The sequence below is a fragment of the Penicillium bovifimosum genome, assembly GCF_028826915.1.
Source record: "Penicillium bovifimosum strain IBT 22155 chromosome Unknown utg000003l_segment0_segment0, whole genome shotgun sequence".
NCBI classification, from domain to species: Eukaryota; Fungi; Ascomycota; class Eurotiomycetes; order Eurotiales; family Aspergillaceae; genus Penicillium; species Penicillium bovifimosum.
Genome location: NW_026622712.1, coordinates 1,853,286 through 1,869,183, shown reverse-complemented (window position 1 = coordinate 1,869,183; position 15,898 = coordinate 1,853,286). Strand labels below are relative to the sequence as shown.

Below are 15,898 nucleotides of genomic sequence, written 5' to 3'. Positions count from 1 at the left end.
ACGGCGTCTGGGTACCAAGGGATGCTGTCATTTGGCAGCATGATTTGCATATGGATTCGGAGTTTGACGATGTCTTAGCTATCCTTTCTCAATCACCTGTCTTGTCCTCCTATGTTCGGTCCCCTCCTGTTCTCCCTCATTGCCACCCCGGTTATGCTTCGAATGACCTAATGTATAGTATCACTTACCAGAGGGAACACACGTGGTCGGGACTGAACAAGCAAAAGGCTACCAAAGAGCAATGACCGTGGCCCCATGGAAGAAGAGGTCAAGCTTGTTCGATACCCATGAATTCAATTACATCTTAGTTTGAATCTCAAAGAATTGTTCATGTCGTGGCATTACGGTAGGAGATACTAGCCTGCTAAACTAAGCCAACATGATAGACCGATTTAGCTTCAGATCCCCCGTCAAAGATTCAAATACATGGGCCTCTCTCCGAAACGCCTGTAGAGTACACATCGCAGACATGCCTGATGGCAGTAGCGAGTTAAGTTGTGAAACATGCTATCTAGTTGATAGCATTGGCGACCAGCTTCAAGATTTCCTCGGTGGTCTTGGTCGCATTGGCCGGGTCCTTGGCAATGGACTGCCAAATCTCGCCGTGCTTGGGTTCCATAGCAACACACTTTGAAACAACGTCTGAGCGTTTTTCCTATATACAAACGTCAGCTAAACCATTCCGATAATGACACACAAACACGATAGGGAAAGGGAAAAGATTACTTACCTCAGTACCGTGCTGCATCAGGAACTTGTAATACCAAGCCCAGCCATCACCATAATCACTGTCCGCAACAATAGCCTTCTCGAACCAAGTCATAGCCTTTTCCAGCCGACGCTCGCCCCAGAAAATCCGCGCCACAGTAATAAACAGAATCGGGTCATTCTCGACCTTCTTAATAGCCTCCAGACTGCGCGCCTTGCGCTGCGAGCGAGGCTCAAGATGCCAGATATTTTCACTCCACAAAAGACCCGAATTGGGCACTTCCTGGATAGCGCGCGCCATGAGCACCTTGGCCTGGGAGATATTGTTAGCGCGACGTTCGACGCGCACACTCTCGGTCCAGAGCTCGGGACTCTTGGGAACGGCCAGACGGGCACGGTCGAGAACGGAGCGGGCGCGGACGACGGCGCCGGCTTTCTCTTCTAAGCGGGAGGCGAGGAGCCATAAAGCCACGGATTTGGGGCAGGCGCGGGTGCCGGTGTTGTATGCCTCTCGGGCTTGAGGGAATTTGTTTAGGGATTCGTAGAGTTGGCCCTTGATCATCCAGAGTTTGTCGGCTTTCGGGAAGAGCTGGAGGCCTTGGACGACGAGATCGAGGGCGTCGTCGATGTTGCCGAGTTGGCGTTCGAAGGCGACGGACTTGGTCCAGACGCGGTCTGTGCCGGCTTCGTTGCGGGCTGTGGATAGGAGTTCGCGGGCTTGGTCGGCTTTTCCGGCGTCGGCTTCCAGTTTGACGGCGGCTAGCCAGATGTCTTCGTTGTTGGGATTTTGATTGAAGGCGCGGCCGAGGACTCGGCGGGCGTCGTCGATATCGCCGGATTGCCATTTCTCTTTGGCGAGCAGGAGCCAGAGCTCTTCGCTCTGGGGACAGGCTTCGACTGCCTTCTCGAGCACCTGCCAGAGAGCTTCTTTGGTGCCGTGGTTGCGCTCTAGGTCCGCTGCTGCGAGCCAGATTGAGCGGCGGTTGACAAAGACGCGTAGGGCGTAGGCGTAGATGGCACGAGCGGTTTCGTATTTACCGCGGGCGATGCTGGCCTTTGCGTCGTCCATCCAGATGTCCTTTCGGTCATCGTCCTCATCCAGGCCCCATCCGAGGGTCTCTTGGATGATACTGCCGCAAGTAAGCACAGCTCCTTCGGCTTCGCATTTCTCTGCTTCGGTGATCCATTCTTCTCTCTTCAACATGGCGTTCTCTCGGGCGAGAGATTGGACAGCACGTTTCATGACATTGACCTTCGCGAATGTTCCCATCTGCTCCTGAAGGCGTGCTGCAGCAATCCAGACTTCGTAACTGGTAGGAACTGCTTTGCGAGCAGCGTTTAAAACCTTCTGTGCATTCTCTGGGCTTTCGAGGCGAGCAAGAGCAAGCCACAACTCCACTGACAGAGGAATGAATTCAACAGCCTTTGCCAATAACAGGCGCGCATCGGCGGGATCGTCTTCGAGGTTGACATATTCTTTCCAGATCTGTACCGATGTCGGAATGTGCAAAATAGCCTGTCGGAGAACGTTCTTCTTGGCTCGGGTGTCCGTTTCTAACCTCATAGCCTCCGTCCAGAGTCTCGTGGAACGGTCGTTATGTTTGATAGCGTTAGCTGCAATGATCTTTGCATTGTGACCTTCATTAAGTCGAATATTCTCAAGCCACGCATCCTCGCTCTTAGGGCAGAGGTCACATCCTTTAGCCATAAGATTACGAGCAGCGACGATCCGTCCAGCAAGCTCTTCTAGACGAGCTAAAGCAATCCAACCAGGGGCATGCTTGGGATTGGTTTTGGTGACAGATTCCAACAGGGTCCGAACTCGCTTGATATCGCCAACCTCCACTTCGCCAGCCTTGGCTTCTGATTGCGTCAAGCTGGTCAGATAGCCCTTGGGATCGACACTCGTAGAAGTTCCGGAAGCGTCGCCACTCGAGCCTGACGCAGCCTGGTCAAGTCGAACCTTGAGGACTTTATCACGTGCGGCTCCGATATCTGCGAAGTTCGTCATGGTCCCGTCGGTCTCTCCTTCGCCGGCGGTCGTTTGCGTGCCATCTTCGGCCACGGATGTGTCGTATTGAGTCGAGTCTCGTGCGCTAGCGATGACGCTGTCCGGAACGGCATAGAATCGTTGACGCGCGTTTTGCTTCTCTCGACGGTTCCTGCCTGTCAAATCACCGACCTCCGGAAGATTGGCCCACTCATCCTCAGTCACAGATGCGAGTGTGCGCTTTAGATCCGCAAACTGGTGTTGAATCTTCGGGTTGTTTCGTTCGTACTCTTCGCGTTCGGCCTTTTCGCGAGCTTCCCTGTAGATGGCGATTCAGGTTGGTATTCTGTCCAAACAACCGGGGCTAGCCCGGTAAACAAACGTCGCACGGAGTAATGGGGGCAATAGAACTTACCTGCGACGTTTGCGGCGCCTGTCCATCTTCTCATCCACCGCCTGGTAGATGCGATCGGCCTCATCGTCTTCTTGGTCGTATTGTCCGTATGCGAATAGTCCGTGTTCGTCATCGGGGTCCTGGAACCGTTCATCGTCTTCGTCCTTATCATCTTCCTTTGCGCCTTTTTCGCGTGAGGTAGCGCCGTAGGCAGTGGGCGCAGCAGCTCCTAAAAGTTGAGCTCTTTTGGTTAAAGCAGCTTGGATTTGTTCGGGCGTAGGTCCCTCGCGCGCCGGACCTAGATCGGAGCGGGTGGTGAAGCCCGTGGCACCGCGACCTAAGCCGGCGACATAATTCTCAGGCGCAGCCTGGCTAAGGAAATCCTTTCGTCCAGACGCCATAATGGTGTCGTCAACAATTAAAGAGGGATTCATAGCTCAAGGTTGGCGGGCTTAAGGCGATTGCGGATCGGGTGTAAGATACTCCGACTCCGACAATCTTATCGCAAAGAAAAAAGTCTCCGCCCACTTCAAATCGAGCAAACACGCTACGCTCTCTCGGCGTTTGTCTTGTGACTTGTCTATACTTTCTCTTTTTTTCTAGTCGTCGAATTCTCGACAGTTTCTCCAATATGCCCAAAGTTATCAAGCCAAAGCGCAATAATAGCGCTTCGCAGGGCTTGTCAGATGCTGCTGCCAAGACCAAAGCAGCGCACAGCATCTTCAAGATGAACACTGATATTGGCCAGCACGTTTTGAAGAACCCTGGTATTGCTGGTATGAAGGACCTCATAGTCTTCTCTATATGATTCTCATGGCTAACGTATAGATACTAGCTGCAATTGTGGAAAAGGCCGAGCTCAAGCAAAGCGATGTGAGTTGTATAACAAATTGATCGAATTTACCAAGACTAACGCTATGGCACTCAGATTGTCCTCGAGATTGGTCCCGGTACTGGTAACTTGACCGCTAAGATCCTGGAGAAAGCGAAGAAATGCATAGCTGTGGAATTGGATCCTCGTATGGCTGCAGAGGTCACCAAACGTTTCCAGTCTACTCCATACCAAAAGCGCTTGGATGTCATTCTTGGAGATGTGATGAAGACAGAGCTCCCATATTTCGACGTCTGTATCAGTAATACTCCCTACCAGGTACGTACAGCTATGGTATCTTGGATTATCATCAAGTCTAATAGGGTCTAGATCTCCTCTCCTCTCACCTTCAAACTCCTGGCTACATCGCCGGCCCCTCGGTCCTGCATTCTCATGTATGTTCTTACCAGCGACAGCACAACTCCCCAGCCTTATGGTGTGTATGAAACTTACATATGATGAACCTCTACAGGTTCCAACGTGAATTCGCTCTGCGGTTATTTGCCAAGCCTGGCGACAAACTCTACAGTCGACTTTCGGTAAATGCTCAAATGTGGGCGAAGATCGATCACATCATGAAGGTTGGCAAGAACAACTTCAAGCCGCCACCACAGGTTGAATCAAGCGTCATTCGCATGGTCCCCAAGAACCCCCGGCCTCAGATCAACTACGAAGAGTGGGATGGTCTCTTGAGAATTGTGTTCGTGCGGAAAAACAAGACCCTTCGATCCAGTTTCATTGGTACAACAAGCATAATGGAACTGCTAGAAGCAAACTATCGAACATGGTGTGCGCAAAACGACATTCCTGTGGAGGATGGCCCTGCCGAAGTTGCCAATGACGATGCTATGGCAATGGATATGGGCGATGAGGAAGAGCAGGAGCAGGCCGCGGATGAGCCAGCCGATGAGGTCATGGACATGGACGATGACGATGTTCCTGATTTCTTCAAGGTGGAGACCAACGCCCGCCTCGAAGCGGCACTCAAGAACGGAGCCTTGCGCAAGAAGCGCGGCAAAGTTACAGAGCTTGTTCGTGAGAAGGTGCGCCAGGTCTTGGAGGAAGACACCAACCTCGGAGAGAGGCGTGCGAGAATGTGTGATGAGAATGATTTCTTGAAGCTGCTTTGGGCCTTCAATCAGAGGGGCATTCATTTCAACTGAGTGAGAAAGAATCTTTCTGCCTCGGGAAAAAAGACATCCGCATATAGTAGTTGGAAGTCCGGATGATGAATTATGATTACTATCAATAAAAGATACCATTTCCAGGAGGTTCATCGCCAGCAGGCCGGAGATGAGCTCTTGAGTCTTGAAACAAGCTTTGCCAGATAAACGCCTCGCTGAGTAAGAGCTCAATGTCTTTCTCTGTCCAGCCCTTCGTCGGCAATGCTTGCAAGAACATCATCACTTCCTGTGAGGATGTCAGTTTGAGATGTATTGGGGCAACATTTGATAAGATATACGCACCTGGAAATCCATCTTAACCAACTGATCCGTCCACTTGACCAGAAATGCGGCGCAAACATAAAGGTGGAACCGAGAGAAGCCCTGCTCCTCAGCCTAGAATATCGATCAGTACGGAGCAAGAGCAATGACTTGGATGAGAGCTTACCATATACGTGTCCCACATGCGTATCGTGTTTTTGATGCTCATTTCCCGCATGAGCAAGCAGTTCATCCATCGGAAACTAAATTGCATGAATTCCACACCTTCTTGCTCCAGGTGCTTCGCGAGTGCTGCGTCGATGCGCACCGTCAAGTCCCGTAGAGCTCTGACTTGTCGGTGAATGCCTGGTTGAGCATATATGTAATTATCTTGGATGCCGTCTAGCAGCTTTGTAAGACACCAGAAAGTATCGGCTTCCACTGCATCCAATACACTCCGGGGCAACTGGCCCGGATCCATGCCTTCTTCGACGTTCAAATCGGTTATGTAAACCCCGAGAAAGACCTGCCAAAATGGCGTAACCAAATCATTGATACCTTGAACGTAACCACTTGCTGGGTGTCGGATGGCCCAGACATAAAGGATGCGTTCCAGCGACCGTTGAGTAGCTTCATACCCGTACAACGGGATGTGAGGGCTGGTGCGCGGTACATCAATGCTTATCTGATGCCACACAGCCTCATCTAGTCCTCTGCCGCGGCCCTTAGCTGAAGCGGGGGGATTGGACGAGCTTTGCCCACTACCGCGTTCAAAGGCCTGTCGGACTCCATCTAGGTATTCCTTGCGCTTTCGCTCCAAGGTGGAGATGCGTCTCTCGCTATTTGTTGGAAGATATCCAAGTAGAAGTTGCCAAGTCATCGGCCGCACTTCTTCCGGAACACCTGACCACGCGAGATCCCGCAGCTCGGTGAGGGATACTGTACTTGCTTGCAGAATGCGCTTGAATTTGTTGATTCGTGTGATGCGACTGGTGTGGACATCCCTCTCTTTAGGTGATGCATCTGTAGGAGGCGCGGAGTGATCTATGAGGTTCAGAGCATTGGCCGGATCTGAGAGGGTTAGCATCATTCTGCCCCTGGCGCGACGTTTCGTACATACCTTGCAAAATATCCTTGTATTGAGGCCGCAGAATCTTCCCTTCCCCCTTGCGAGCAGTCGGGTACATCGGGGCACCACGCTCTTCTGCAATGTCCGAACTATTCGCACGTTGTCTGTTGTTCGCTGCTAACCCATACCCAAGAGTTGCGGGGTTGCCTGCTGTATTCTTAGCCTTTGGCGGCGCGGAAGTCTTCCTCCGCATACTGGCAAGACTAGGAAGTCCGAATTCGTCTTCATCATCGTCGTACACAATCTCGTCCTCATCATCTTCATCCTCCTCTTCGGTGGGGTCACGACTCCACTCGTCCACCCCCTCAGTCATAATGCCGGGGTATGGTTGCCGAGGAGGTGATACGACCAGGTTCCCTGGCCGGCGACTCAAGTTTGTTACGGCATGCGTAGCTGAGGTCTTCGGCGGTGTCCTTGGGCGTGAGTGGGAGGAAGTAGATCTACCGAGAATTGGATGTTAGTCGCCAATTTTCCAATCGGAGGCTGGATTTGTAGAGCTTGTCATGACGTACGGTACAATGCTGGCATGTGAGTATGATGCCCCGACAACAGTATTCGAGCCATAGAACTTGGAGGGTCCCTGGTTAAGGGACGTACTTCGGCCCGCCCAGAAAGGAGATTCGGCGCGTCTTAAGAGAATATTAGCATGAAGAAGGCCTTGCAGCTGGTCTCATAGCTGTAAATAAGACAAATAAAGCTTGTAACTCACTCTGAATTGTCTGTAAAATAGTTCAGAAGGCAATGGTGAGCTATAGCTGCGATTAAAATGTAAGGGGAGGCAAAAGACACGAACCGACCTGGACCATTTCCTGGTTATAGTATTAGCTTATTGCACAAGATGGAACAAAACCAAGATGCCTTTCGACTAGCGCAATGAATATACCTGCTGTCCTTTTTTGTTGGCCATCTTATGGGAGTCGGAAAGGTGTGATCTCATGCGGGAGTCGTGATAGATGTGCGGGGTGGCACTGTAATGATCTGAGTACCGTCTATCCTCCAGCCAGGCCAAGTAGGGACGAAAGGGAATCTCAACGAGGCATAATTGGATAGCTAGATCGAAAGCTATAGGCGAATTAAAAGGAGAAGGATAGAAGTTAAAGATTCTATAGATCTCAACTAGAATATAGGCCGCCTTTCCACCCGTAACTTTGGACGGCGAGCTGTTGTTTGACCGCCCGCTCCAATGTATACTGCCCCCTATTCTGCAACCAACCAGCACTGCTAGTCATCATCCTCTTGTCCTGCTGTTGACGCTCGACTTCAACGATTGTTCCCCCTGTTTCCACTGGCTGGCTCCCTCTGCATCCCAACCCAGGGCCCCCTCCATCTTACTCAGAGCGCCTATAAGATGCCCCGTCCGCCCTCTCTTCCGGGGTCTTTCAAGACCCTCCTCCCCTCATCCCGACCCCGCTACCTAGATCGCCCTCGACATACTCGTTACAAGCCCGTTTATTCAACTCCGATTAGAAATGGCCACGCACCCCTGTTTGCTTTAAATCCCCCTTGCTTCTCATGACGCATGGACTCTTCTGCGCTCCTTGACAACCTTGTCGCTGTATAAAAGGCAGAAGTTTACCATGACTCTGGCGAAATGTCTCATGTCCTGGGCGTTATCGATACGTCAGGGCCCGTATTCTCGCATTTTGAGAAACGAATCGGGCTCGTGGTCCCCGCCGTCTGTTGCTTGGAGATACTCTATGTATGCCTGCTTATATTCGGCCAACGTCAAATAAATCTCTCCTGCATCCTGCGATACCAACAGACGTCTTCTTTTGTCAGTACCTAAGGCATATGGAATAGCAGTGCAGCGGAAGGAGGGCTTGCTTACTTGTCAAGTGGACATTGGCGGGAATTCGTATCCGTCATGATCCATGCGACCATTTCGGCAGCTTCTTGCCAGAGGACTAAAGACTGACGCCTTCGGTCTCGACCCGCCGCTTTTGCCTCAACAATGGCGAACGTTTCATCAACACCAATCCCTTCAAGATAGCCATCCGTGCAAGCCGTCAATTCGACTTGTCCAAACTGTAGAGTTGCGAACGGTCTTCGAGCGGAGGTCCATCGGCAGGCTATATCAGGAATGTTGAGGGTAAGAGCCCTTAGTAGTTCCGTGAGCGCCTCGTTCACAATCTGTTCATCCTTGGACCTCGATGGGACGATCCATGACGCATAGGTCGTGGCGGTCCCCGACAGACCACTGGCGCTGAGAGCAAACGAGGACGGTGAAAGGGCCGCTGCGGCGGGACTCGGTGCCTCTCTAGCTCCAGAAACAGCTAGATGAGTACTCGATCCCACTGCTGGCTGACTCCGCGAGTCGGGCTGCGATGATGGATCCTGACTGGATCGCGGTCGGAAAATCGGAGGAGCTGTTCGAGCCAGATCACTAGCGTTAGCCTTGTGTCCCAAGGCTTGAAGCTGTGAGTCTCTTGCCAGCTGGAACGCCCCGATATTCCCGTCTCCTTTGCCCAGACTCTTCTTGGCCTCGGCGATATGCGCGATGTAGTGGTCGAAGGCGTGGAAACCACTCAGCATGTCCTGGGTGCGATCTTCGAGGGCTTTGTTAACTGGTATCTTGTCCGCCTTCTTACGGCTAGGACGCAGCACTCGCATCGCCAGGTATTCCTTGATGGTCATTTTGGAGGGCGAAGGCAGCGCGTCAAAGGCGCTGAGGGTCTTGTCCAGGACTCCTTCTTTTTCAGCTGCCGCTGTCCACTCCGACACATTCTTCGGCAAGGAATGTGTGATGCTTGGGGCCATATTGAGTGGTGGCATAGTGCCGACTTTCTTCCCTGACGAGTCTGCAGGTTGAACCACGGGGAACAGCTCATGTAGACGAAGGTTTCCTTCGCTTTGTCGGCCCGAGTAGCCACGATACGGCGGCAAGGAACCCCGGAGGTCTCCCATCACAAGGTCCTGCTGCTGTTTTTGTCGAAGCGGCGCCCAGATAGGTCACCTCATCCTTCCAGCCTGCCTTGCACTCCTCGTTCGTTGGAGACGAAGACCTGCTCCTCGTCGACAGAGCCGGCAGCAGGTCCTGTTATCTGGGAGTCGAGCTGTTCTTGGCTCCAGGTCTGAGCATTAAGTGTCCCAAAAGACACATATAGCGAGATACATACCCATATATCCCAGGAGTTGGGGGAGTGCATGACCGGACTTGGGTCCACCCTTAGCCTCAACAACGAGGACGTTCAGGCACAGGAGCTCGGTCTCACCATACCAAATACTGTAATCCATTCTTCCGGAGAAAATAACCCGCTTACCATTGAGTTTGACCGGGCCGAAAGAATAGCCCCTCTCGCATTGAACATTCAAAGGTTGCGCATTGGTGAGATCAGAAGTGACAGCCGCGTATGCGTGGAGGATGAAAGCGTCGATCAACCACCGAGTCTTAGCTTCGGTGGACGGCGAGCGACCGAACGCCTGTTCAATGAGATCTATGGTGGTGACTATAATGGATTAGCTGTGTGTCCCTGCTACTCTATTTCTAACGCCACATACCGAGGTAGGGGGGTAGGTCGCAGGGCTCAACATGCTCCATCTCAACGTCATGGCTATCGAAGTCCAGCAGGAGAGAGCTTTCTACCTGCTTCAGGGTCAGGCCCGGGACAGCGATGCTGTCGTGGTGATCAAGTCGAGTCTCAAGCTGGTCAGTTGCGGTCTTGAGCTGCTTTTCCCCGATCTTCTTGTCGAGGAATTTGCGGACCGAGGATGCTAACTTGCGGAAGAACTTATGGCTCGACTTTGGGAGAACCTCCTCGGCGATCACGGCTTGTTCATGACGTCCGACTTGGACTTGCCCATGATTGTGTAGAACTTCGATGAAACGAACGGGGTGCAAGGCGCGACTCTTGCTCGGGCGGGGGCTGCTGCCTCAGCCTGTTGTTGAAATCGGGGAGGGGCTGGAGTAAGAGGTCTCGTGTCAAAAGAACAAAAGAGATAACTTGTTCCTGTGCTGAGAAGGTAACAGAACTGGAGAAGGGAAGAGGAAGGAAGAAGAAGAGGTGGACAGAAGAATTCCTTTTTATGTTCTTCCGTGCTCGCTCCTTCCCTCCTAGGTATGGTTCGCTCCTTCCCTTAACTACATCCAGCCATACGTCATATGATCTGGTTAATTTGTGTTGAGAGGGCCTCAGGTAGCTTAATCCATGGCATCACCATCAGCCGGCCCCCTATAAAAGGCGGTGGACTTGGCTATCCACCGCAAGGCCAAGCCCAAGGAGGTCCTAAGGGGAATGAAGCCTCTCATGTTCAACGGCGGCTTTGTCTCTCTGGAAGGAGAAACCCTGACCCTCCAGCAAAAGGGCCAGGGTAAGCGCAAGATACCAAGGCACTCAACAAGCGCATCAAGTGGCAAATGGAGAACCAGGACCGTGGCCTACACTTCCTTCCTTCGGACCTCTCCGCGGAACACCAGGATCCTACCGAGGATGATGGCAAAGCCGAGCTGCGAGGTAAGATCTCGGTTGTTGGCGAAGGAGCCGTCCACAAAGACGAAGATTCGGGCCGCGCCGTTGAACATGAGAGGCTTCATTTCACCTAGGACCTCCTTGGGCTTGGCCTTGAAGGCGACCTCTGCCAGCTTCTCGTCCTCACGTTGGGAGAAAACAAGGGTCGTTAAGCCGATCGTGTCATCAGTCTGCATTCCCACCATGGCGAATTTGTCGCTCTCCGAAGGCGCGATTAGCAGGCAGGGGTCGTATGAAGAAGTAACCATATATGCCAGCGAGCTATCCGATTAGGTTTAGCGCGTCAAAAGTTCAGCGGAATTTTTGGATCATGTGACACATATATAGACTGAGAAAACTGGGGTCAATCACCATGTAATTTGATCCGTCACCAAAAGTCCACTGCAATGTCATTGCTTCGCTAACTACGGGTAAAAGGCTTCATCGCGCAGATAGGACAGACAGAGACACAGACACACTTCTCCTCTTCTAGACCACCCCTGTGTTCTCCTCTCCTGTAGTCCCACTACTCCCAGTGGCGGACCTGGTTCGCAGACAGGTTCGCGTTTCTCGCTCTTCACTAGTTACGGAGAACTAACGTTAACGCTCAGCAATCTGTAACAGTAAGGGGGTCGCGGGTCGCGTGACTATCACTTGGCATATCATGTTGCTCCTTAATTTCAGATGCCAATCGGTGAAAATTGGCAGAATACTATCATCCACCAATCAGATCCCGGGGATCTATATCTACATGTACGTGGGGGTTCCAAAAAGAATCAACGCTCAGCAATTGAAGCTGGGCGTCCAGCGGACGCCAAAGCCTCTCGTAAATCAGGGGTCTGACCATTTAAGTACTGACATAATTTTGGGAGGCACCTGGGGAATTGATTAGACACGTGTGGTAGTTAGTTACAGGCGCAATTCATCAAGCGAACAACCGTTTATGTAATCACTCCGCTCACCTGAGGACCCGCTCCGGTCCTGTGAACTTCAGAACTTCTTTCCATCCGACCTTCCAACTCTCTCAACTGCCGCTCCTCGCCTCCTCTTCGCGTCAACTTTCTTCCATCTCACGTGGCTTCGTTGATACTAGATGTGATTGTCGAGACCTATCTTTATTCTATTATCTATTAACCGGTTATTTTCATCATGGCTGAACCTGAGGATGGAGATGATATCTTCGCTGATTTGTATGTATTCTATGCGATTGTACATCACATGATCCATTCTAATCATATATCTACACTAGGTATGATGCCGATGAATCTACAAATCGTACAACTGCAGCTGTTGAGGCGCCAAAGCCTGACCAAGGCGCAACCGACCAAGCGCCTGCAGGGGATGTTGGCAACCAAGATTACACCGTACCTCCTACTAGCAATTACGAGTCGCAAGGCATTGTCCAGTCCTCGGAATATGACTCGGGCTATCAGAATGGTACAGGAAATGGTTATGGTACCCCTGCCCCTGCCCAAGCACCTCCTGCGGAGACCGGGTCTCATGGAACAGGCATCAAGGAAGACGGGTAAGTCCACTAATATTTTTTTCTTCCCCTCGAGCGTCCTCAATTGCTTTGAATTCTTTGTCATCCTGCCCCCATCCCATGTCTTCATATGGCGCTGGGCTTTTGCTTGCTGGTACACGCCTGGGTGGCGTCGTCAATATGCTGTCAGGCTTTGACTACAACTCTGGATGCTGGAAGGTGTATTCTGGCTGGGGTTGAATAAATATGGACTATTGGCTGTTTAAGGATAAATTCGCCGGTTGTCTGCTCGCACTTGCGTCGTCGAAGGAAGGGACACAAATCGCAGGCTCGACGAGATCACTCAACATATATCCTCGAGCAAGCAAACGATGCCAGCAAACGAAGAACGTCCATGGACATGCCGCGCGACTGATCGTCATATCATATCCCGGGACACTTGGCAATTTCCCCACGGTATTATGGACAGACAGAGACCCATTCTTCTGCCCCGTGGTCCAGACAAATATTCGCACAACCCAACTGTGCAGCAATCGCCGGACTTTCATCACGAACGATTCATATATAGTACATCCGATACTATATAGTTTCCTGTCGATATACCTTGATAGGCCCGAGCAAGAAGTAGCTATCTAGCTTGGGACTCTGTGTTAGACAAGGCAAAGGTTTTCCGATCAGACAAAACAGACAGTGACAATTCACTTTTTACGACTGAAATACTTGCACATCCATCATCTCGCCTGTCTCAGGCTTGAGCAATACAAAAAGAGGAGGACATGGATCAATCTACACCCAGCTCATGTAAACCAATGGGCTCGACATTAAACCCCGGTCATGGCTTTCCCACTCAAGGATGCCCAAGGATACCCAAGTGTACATTGGCCCGGACCATGAGGCGCAAATTCCATATCCGAGTGGCTTGTCTGACGCTTTGCCTTCCAGCAAGCAAAGCATTTTTGATGCAGCCCATAGCCAGAGCATATCCGAATCACCATGCTTTCATCATCCCCTCTCCGTCGTGTCCGAATCAAGCATATACTTGCCTGCATACCCCCCGCCTTTTTCTGATTGGTTATAGCTGAAGCATAGCTAACGACTGTGTGGATAACAGAAAGATGTTCATTGGTGGTTTGAATTGGGAAACTACCGACGGTAAGTAGATACCGGCTGCGTAACTACCACACGTCACCTTTCTAACGTGGTGTTTTCTCCCGGACAGAGTCTCTTCGCGACTATTTCTCTCAGTTTGGCGAAGTCCAGGAATGCACCGTCATGCGTGACAGTACCACGGGCCGCTCTCGCGGCTTCGGCTTCTTGACTTTCCGTGACCCTAAGACTGTTAATACTGTTATGGTGAAGGAGCATTATCTCGATGGAAAGATTGTATGGAAATCCTTGGCTGTCGTTCGTCGGAAGAATCCTAAACTAACATCTCAGAAAGATTGATCCTAAGCGTGCTATTCCCCGCGACGAACAGGAGAAGACCTCTAAGATCTTCGTTGGCGGTGTTAGCCAGGAGGCGACTGAGCAAGATTTCAAGCAATTCTTTGTGCAGTTTGGTCGTGTGGTGGATGCTACCCTCATGATGGATAAGGACACTGGACGTCCCCGTGGATTTGGTTTCGTCACATTCGATGGCGATGCTGCCGTTGAGAAGGCGCTATCCCGTCCCCTCGAAATTTTGGGCAAGCCAATTGAGGTCAAGAAGGCCCAGCCTCGTGGTAACCTGCGCGATAACAACGACCAACGCGGCGGACATCGCCCCGGAGGATACCGCGATCACAACCAGCACGATGGCCACCAGCAGGCGCCCCAGCAGGGACAAGGCAACTCCATGACTCCTCAGATGATGGCTCAATACTGGCAGCGCATGCAGCAGTACTTTGCTATGATGCAGCAGTCCATGGCCGCCGGCCAAGGAATGCCTGGCATGAACATGAACCCTGCTATGGGCATGAACCCTGCGATGATGGCACAGATGCAGCAAATGCAGCAAATGCAGATGCGCCAGCAACAGCAGCAAATGGCTGGCCAGCAGCAAGGCGCCATGAGCCCCGGGCCCCAAAGCCCCGGATCTCAGCAGGTCATGCCTAACATGATGAACCCCGCTATGATGCAGCCTAACCAAGCGGGCCCTGGTCCTCGTGGTCCAGGAAGCGATAGCGCCAGCCCCGGTCCCAACGCTGCCGCCATGGCTGCTAACTACGCCAACGGAGCCGGAAATGCAGCCAGAGGTCAGACCGGACCTGGTTACAACGCCACCGAGCAGATCGCCTTTGAGCAACAGAAGTACGAGCAGCAGCAGCGCCGCTCGATGGACCCTCGTGGATTCTCGCCCTACCAGCAGCAGGGAGGACCGACTTCGTGGGAGGGCATGTATGATGAGGTCCCTCAGCCTCACAATGGACCCGCAGGTATGAGACGCTATGGAAGTTCTGGTTCTCGTATGTGATTCTTACGAGTCTCCGCATATTTGCCTCCTTTCATCCTAACCATGTGTTCGAATAACTAACCTAATCTTCTACAGGAACCCCACAGCCCCAGAGCGCCGCCCCTGCTAACGCTCCCACCGGACCGCGTAACGCCGGCAAGCCTGGTGCGAATTACCGTGGCGGCGGCCGCGGCGGAGGCCACCGCGGCTTCCACCCCTACCAGCGCTAGTCACCTCGTTTGGATATTTTTGGCGCTTCGGTACAAATTCATTTCTTTCATGTGTTTTTAAGGTCTTTTTTCCCTTCACACCTAGGGCCGGCGACTTTGGGCCTAGAGGATCAATAGCTGTTTGGCTACTACAAATGCGAAGGGGAAACTTGTGAGCGGGTTGTATTGACGGTTTTGACCCTGTGTTTTCACTCTCTCTGATTTGATCTTTCGTGGGTGGGCACGATGGACGTCGATCGGGGATCGAGGATCAGGACTCCGGAAATTTTCTGTGAAAATGGGCGAAAAAAATCTGACTGCGAATCTGGCCTGGTGGTACTCTTTTTACCGCGATTTTAGCCTCAGAATTGAAAGCCTTCATTTGACCCTGGGCTCATGAGCCATGGCCATTGTTACCTGTAGGTACTACGAGTATTTGTAGGGCGTAGGTTAGACGAATCCAAGAACTAGCGGCAAAGCTACAATCCCACAGGATTATAAGAACTACACGAACAAGGCGTATGGCTAGTTAAAAAAGAGACTCGGTGTAGAAGAAATGCCCATCACTTGCAGGCTGTAATATAAACGATAGAGGATCAAGTAGTAAAAGAACGTATGTATCGACAATAACGAAAGAAAAGAATGTGAGTGTTATAAGACAAGAAGATGCATAGGCAAGTAGATCAAAAATGCCCCAACCACCATTTTCAAGCACGCTAAAAATCATCAAAAACTCCCAATGCGTGCCCGATCTAAGAATGTCAAGGGTAGAAGGTCGAAGGTGAGAAAGAATTGTGTTTTTGTTTTCTTTTGT

The 15,898-nt window shown here is 51.6% G+C and overlaps 6 protein-coding genes across 6 annotated transcripts; 2 read left to right on the top strand and 4 right to left on the bottom strand.

Moving 5' to 3' along the window:
* Positions 1-511: 511 nt before the first annotated feature.
* On the bottom strand, positions 512-3,493 carry N7515_003761 (U4/U6-U5 snRNP complex subunit PRP6; the record flags this gene model as incomplete). The annotated part of the gene is made up of 3 exons (XM_056664505.1): positions 512-655; positions 731-3,017; positions 3,114-3,493. 3 exons carry the CDS (start codon positions 3,491-3,493, stop codon positions 512-514), a joined length of 2,811 nt encoding a protein of 936 aa, XP_056523562.1.
* A 230-nt stretch (positions 3,494-3,723) lies between these two features.
* N7515_003760 (dimethyladenosine transferase) lies at positions 3,724-5,126 on the top strand (the record flags this gene model as incomplete). Its single annotated transcript, XM_056664504.1, has 5 exons — positions 3,724-3,868; positions 3,928-3,965; positions 4,021-4,242; positions 4,294-4,358; positions 4,436-5,126. 5 exons carry the CDS (start codon positions 3,724-3,726, stop codon positions 5,124-5,126), a joined length of 1,161 nt encoding a protein of 386 aa, XP_056523561.1.
* An 82-nt stretch (positions 5,127-5,208) lies between these two features.
* Positions 5,209-7,144, bottom strand: N7515_003759 (GTPase-activating protein GYP1; the record flags this gene model as incomplete). The annotated part of the gene is made up of 5 exons (XM_056664503.1): positions 5,209-5,373; positions 5,430-5,522; positions 5,575-6,458; positions 6,508-6,956; positions 7,029-7,144. Coding segments are annotated over 5 exons (1,707 nt in total), but the record flags the coding sequence as incomplete, so codon positions are not given.
* Positions 7,145-8,340: 1,196 nt separating this feature from the next.
* N7515_003758 (uncharacterized protein) lies at positions 8,341-9,420 on the bottom strand (the record flags this gene model as incomplete). The annotated part of the gene is made up of 1 exon (XM_056664502.1): positions 8,341-9,420. The coding sequence occupies one exon, from the start codon at positions 9,418-9,420 to the stop codon at positions 8,341-8,343; it is 1,080 nt and encodes a 359-aa protein (XP_056523559.1).
* Positions 9,421-9,594: 174 nt separating this feature from the next.
* N7515_003757 (uncharacterized protein) lies at positions 9,595-11,167 on the bottom strand (the record flags this gene model as incomplete). Its single annotated transcript, XM_056664501.1, has 3 exons — positions 9,595-9,950; positions 10,015-10,379; positions 10,896-11,167. The coding sequence occupies 3 exons, from the start codon at positions 11,165-11,167 to the stop codon at positions 9,595-9,597; spliced, it is 993 nt and encodes a 330-aa protein (XP_056523558.1).
* A 943-nt stretch (positions 11,168-12,110) lies between these two features.
* On the top strand, positions 12,111-15,105 carry N7515_003756 (RNA-binding protein; the record flags this gene model as incomplete). Its single annotated transcript, XM_056664500.1, has 6 exons — positions 12,111-12,151; positions 12,211-12,486; positions 13,556-13,596; positions 13,664-13,827; positions 13,886-14,888; positions 14,972-15,105. The coding sequence occupies 6 exons, from the start codon at positions 12,111-12,113 to the stop codon at positions 15,103-15,105; spliced, it is 1,659 nt and encodes a 552-aa protein (XP_056523557.1).
* Positions 15,106-15,898: the final 793 nt, after the last annotated feature.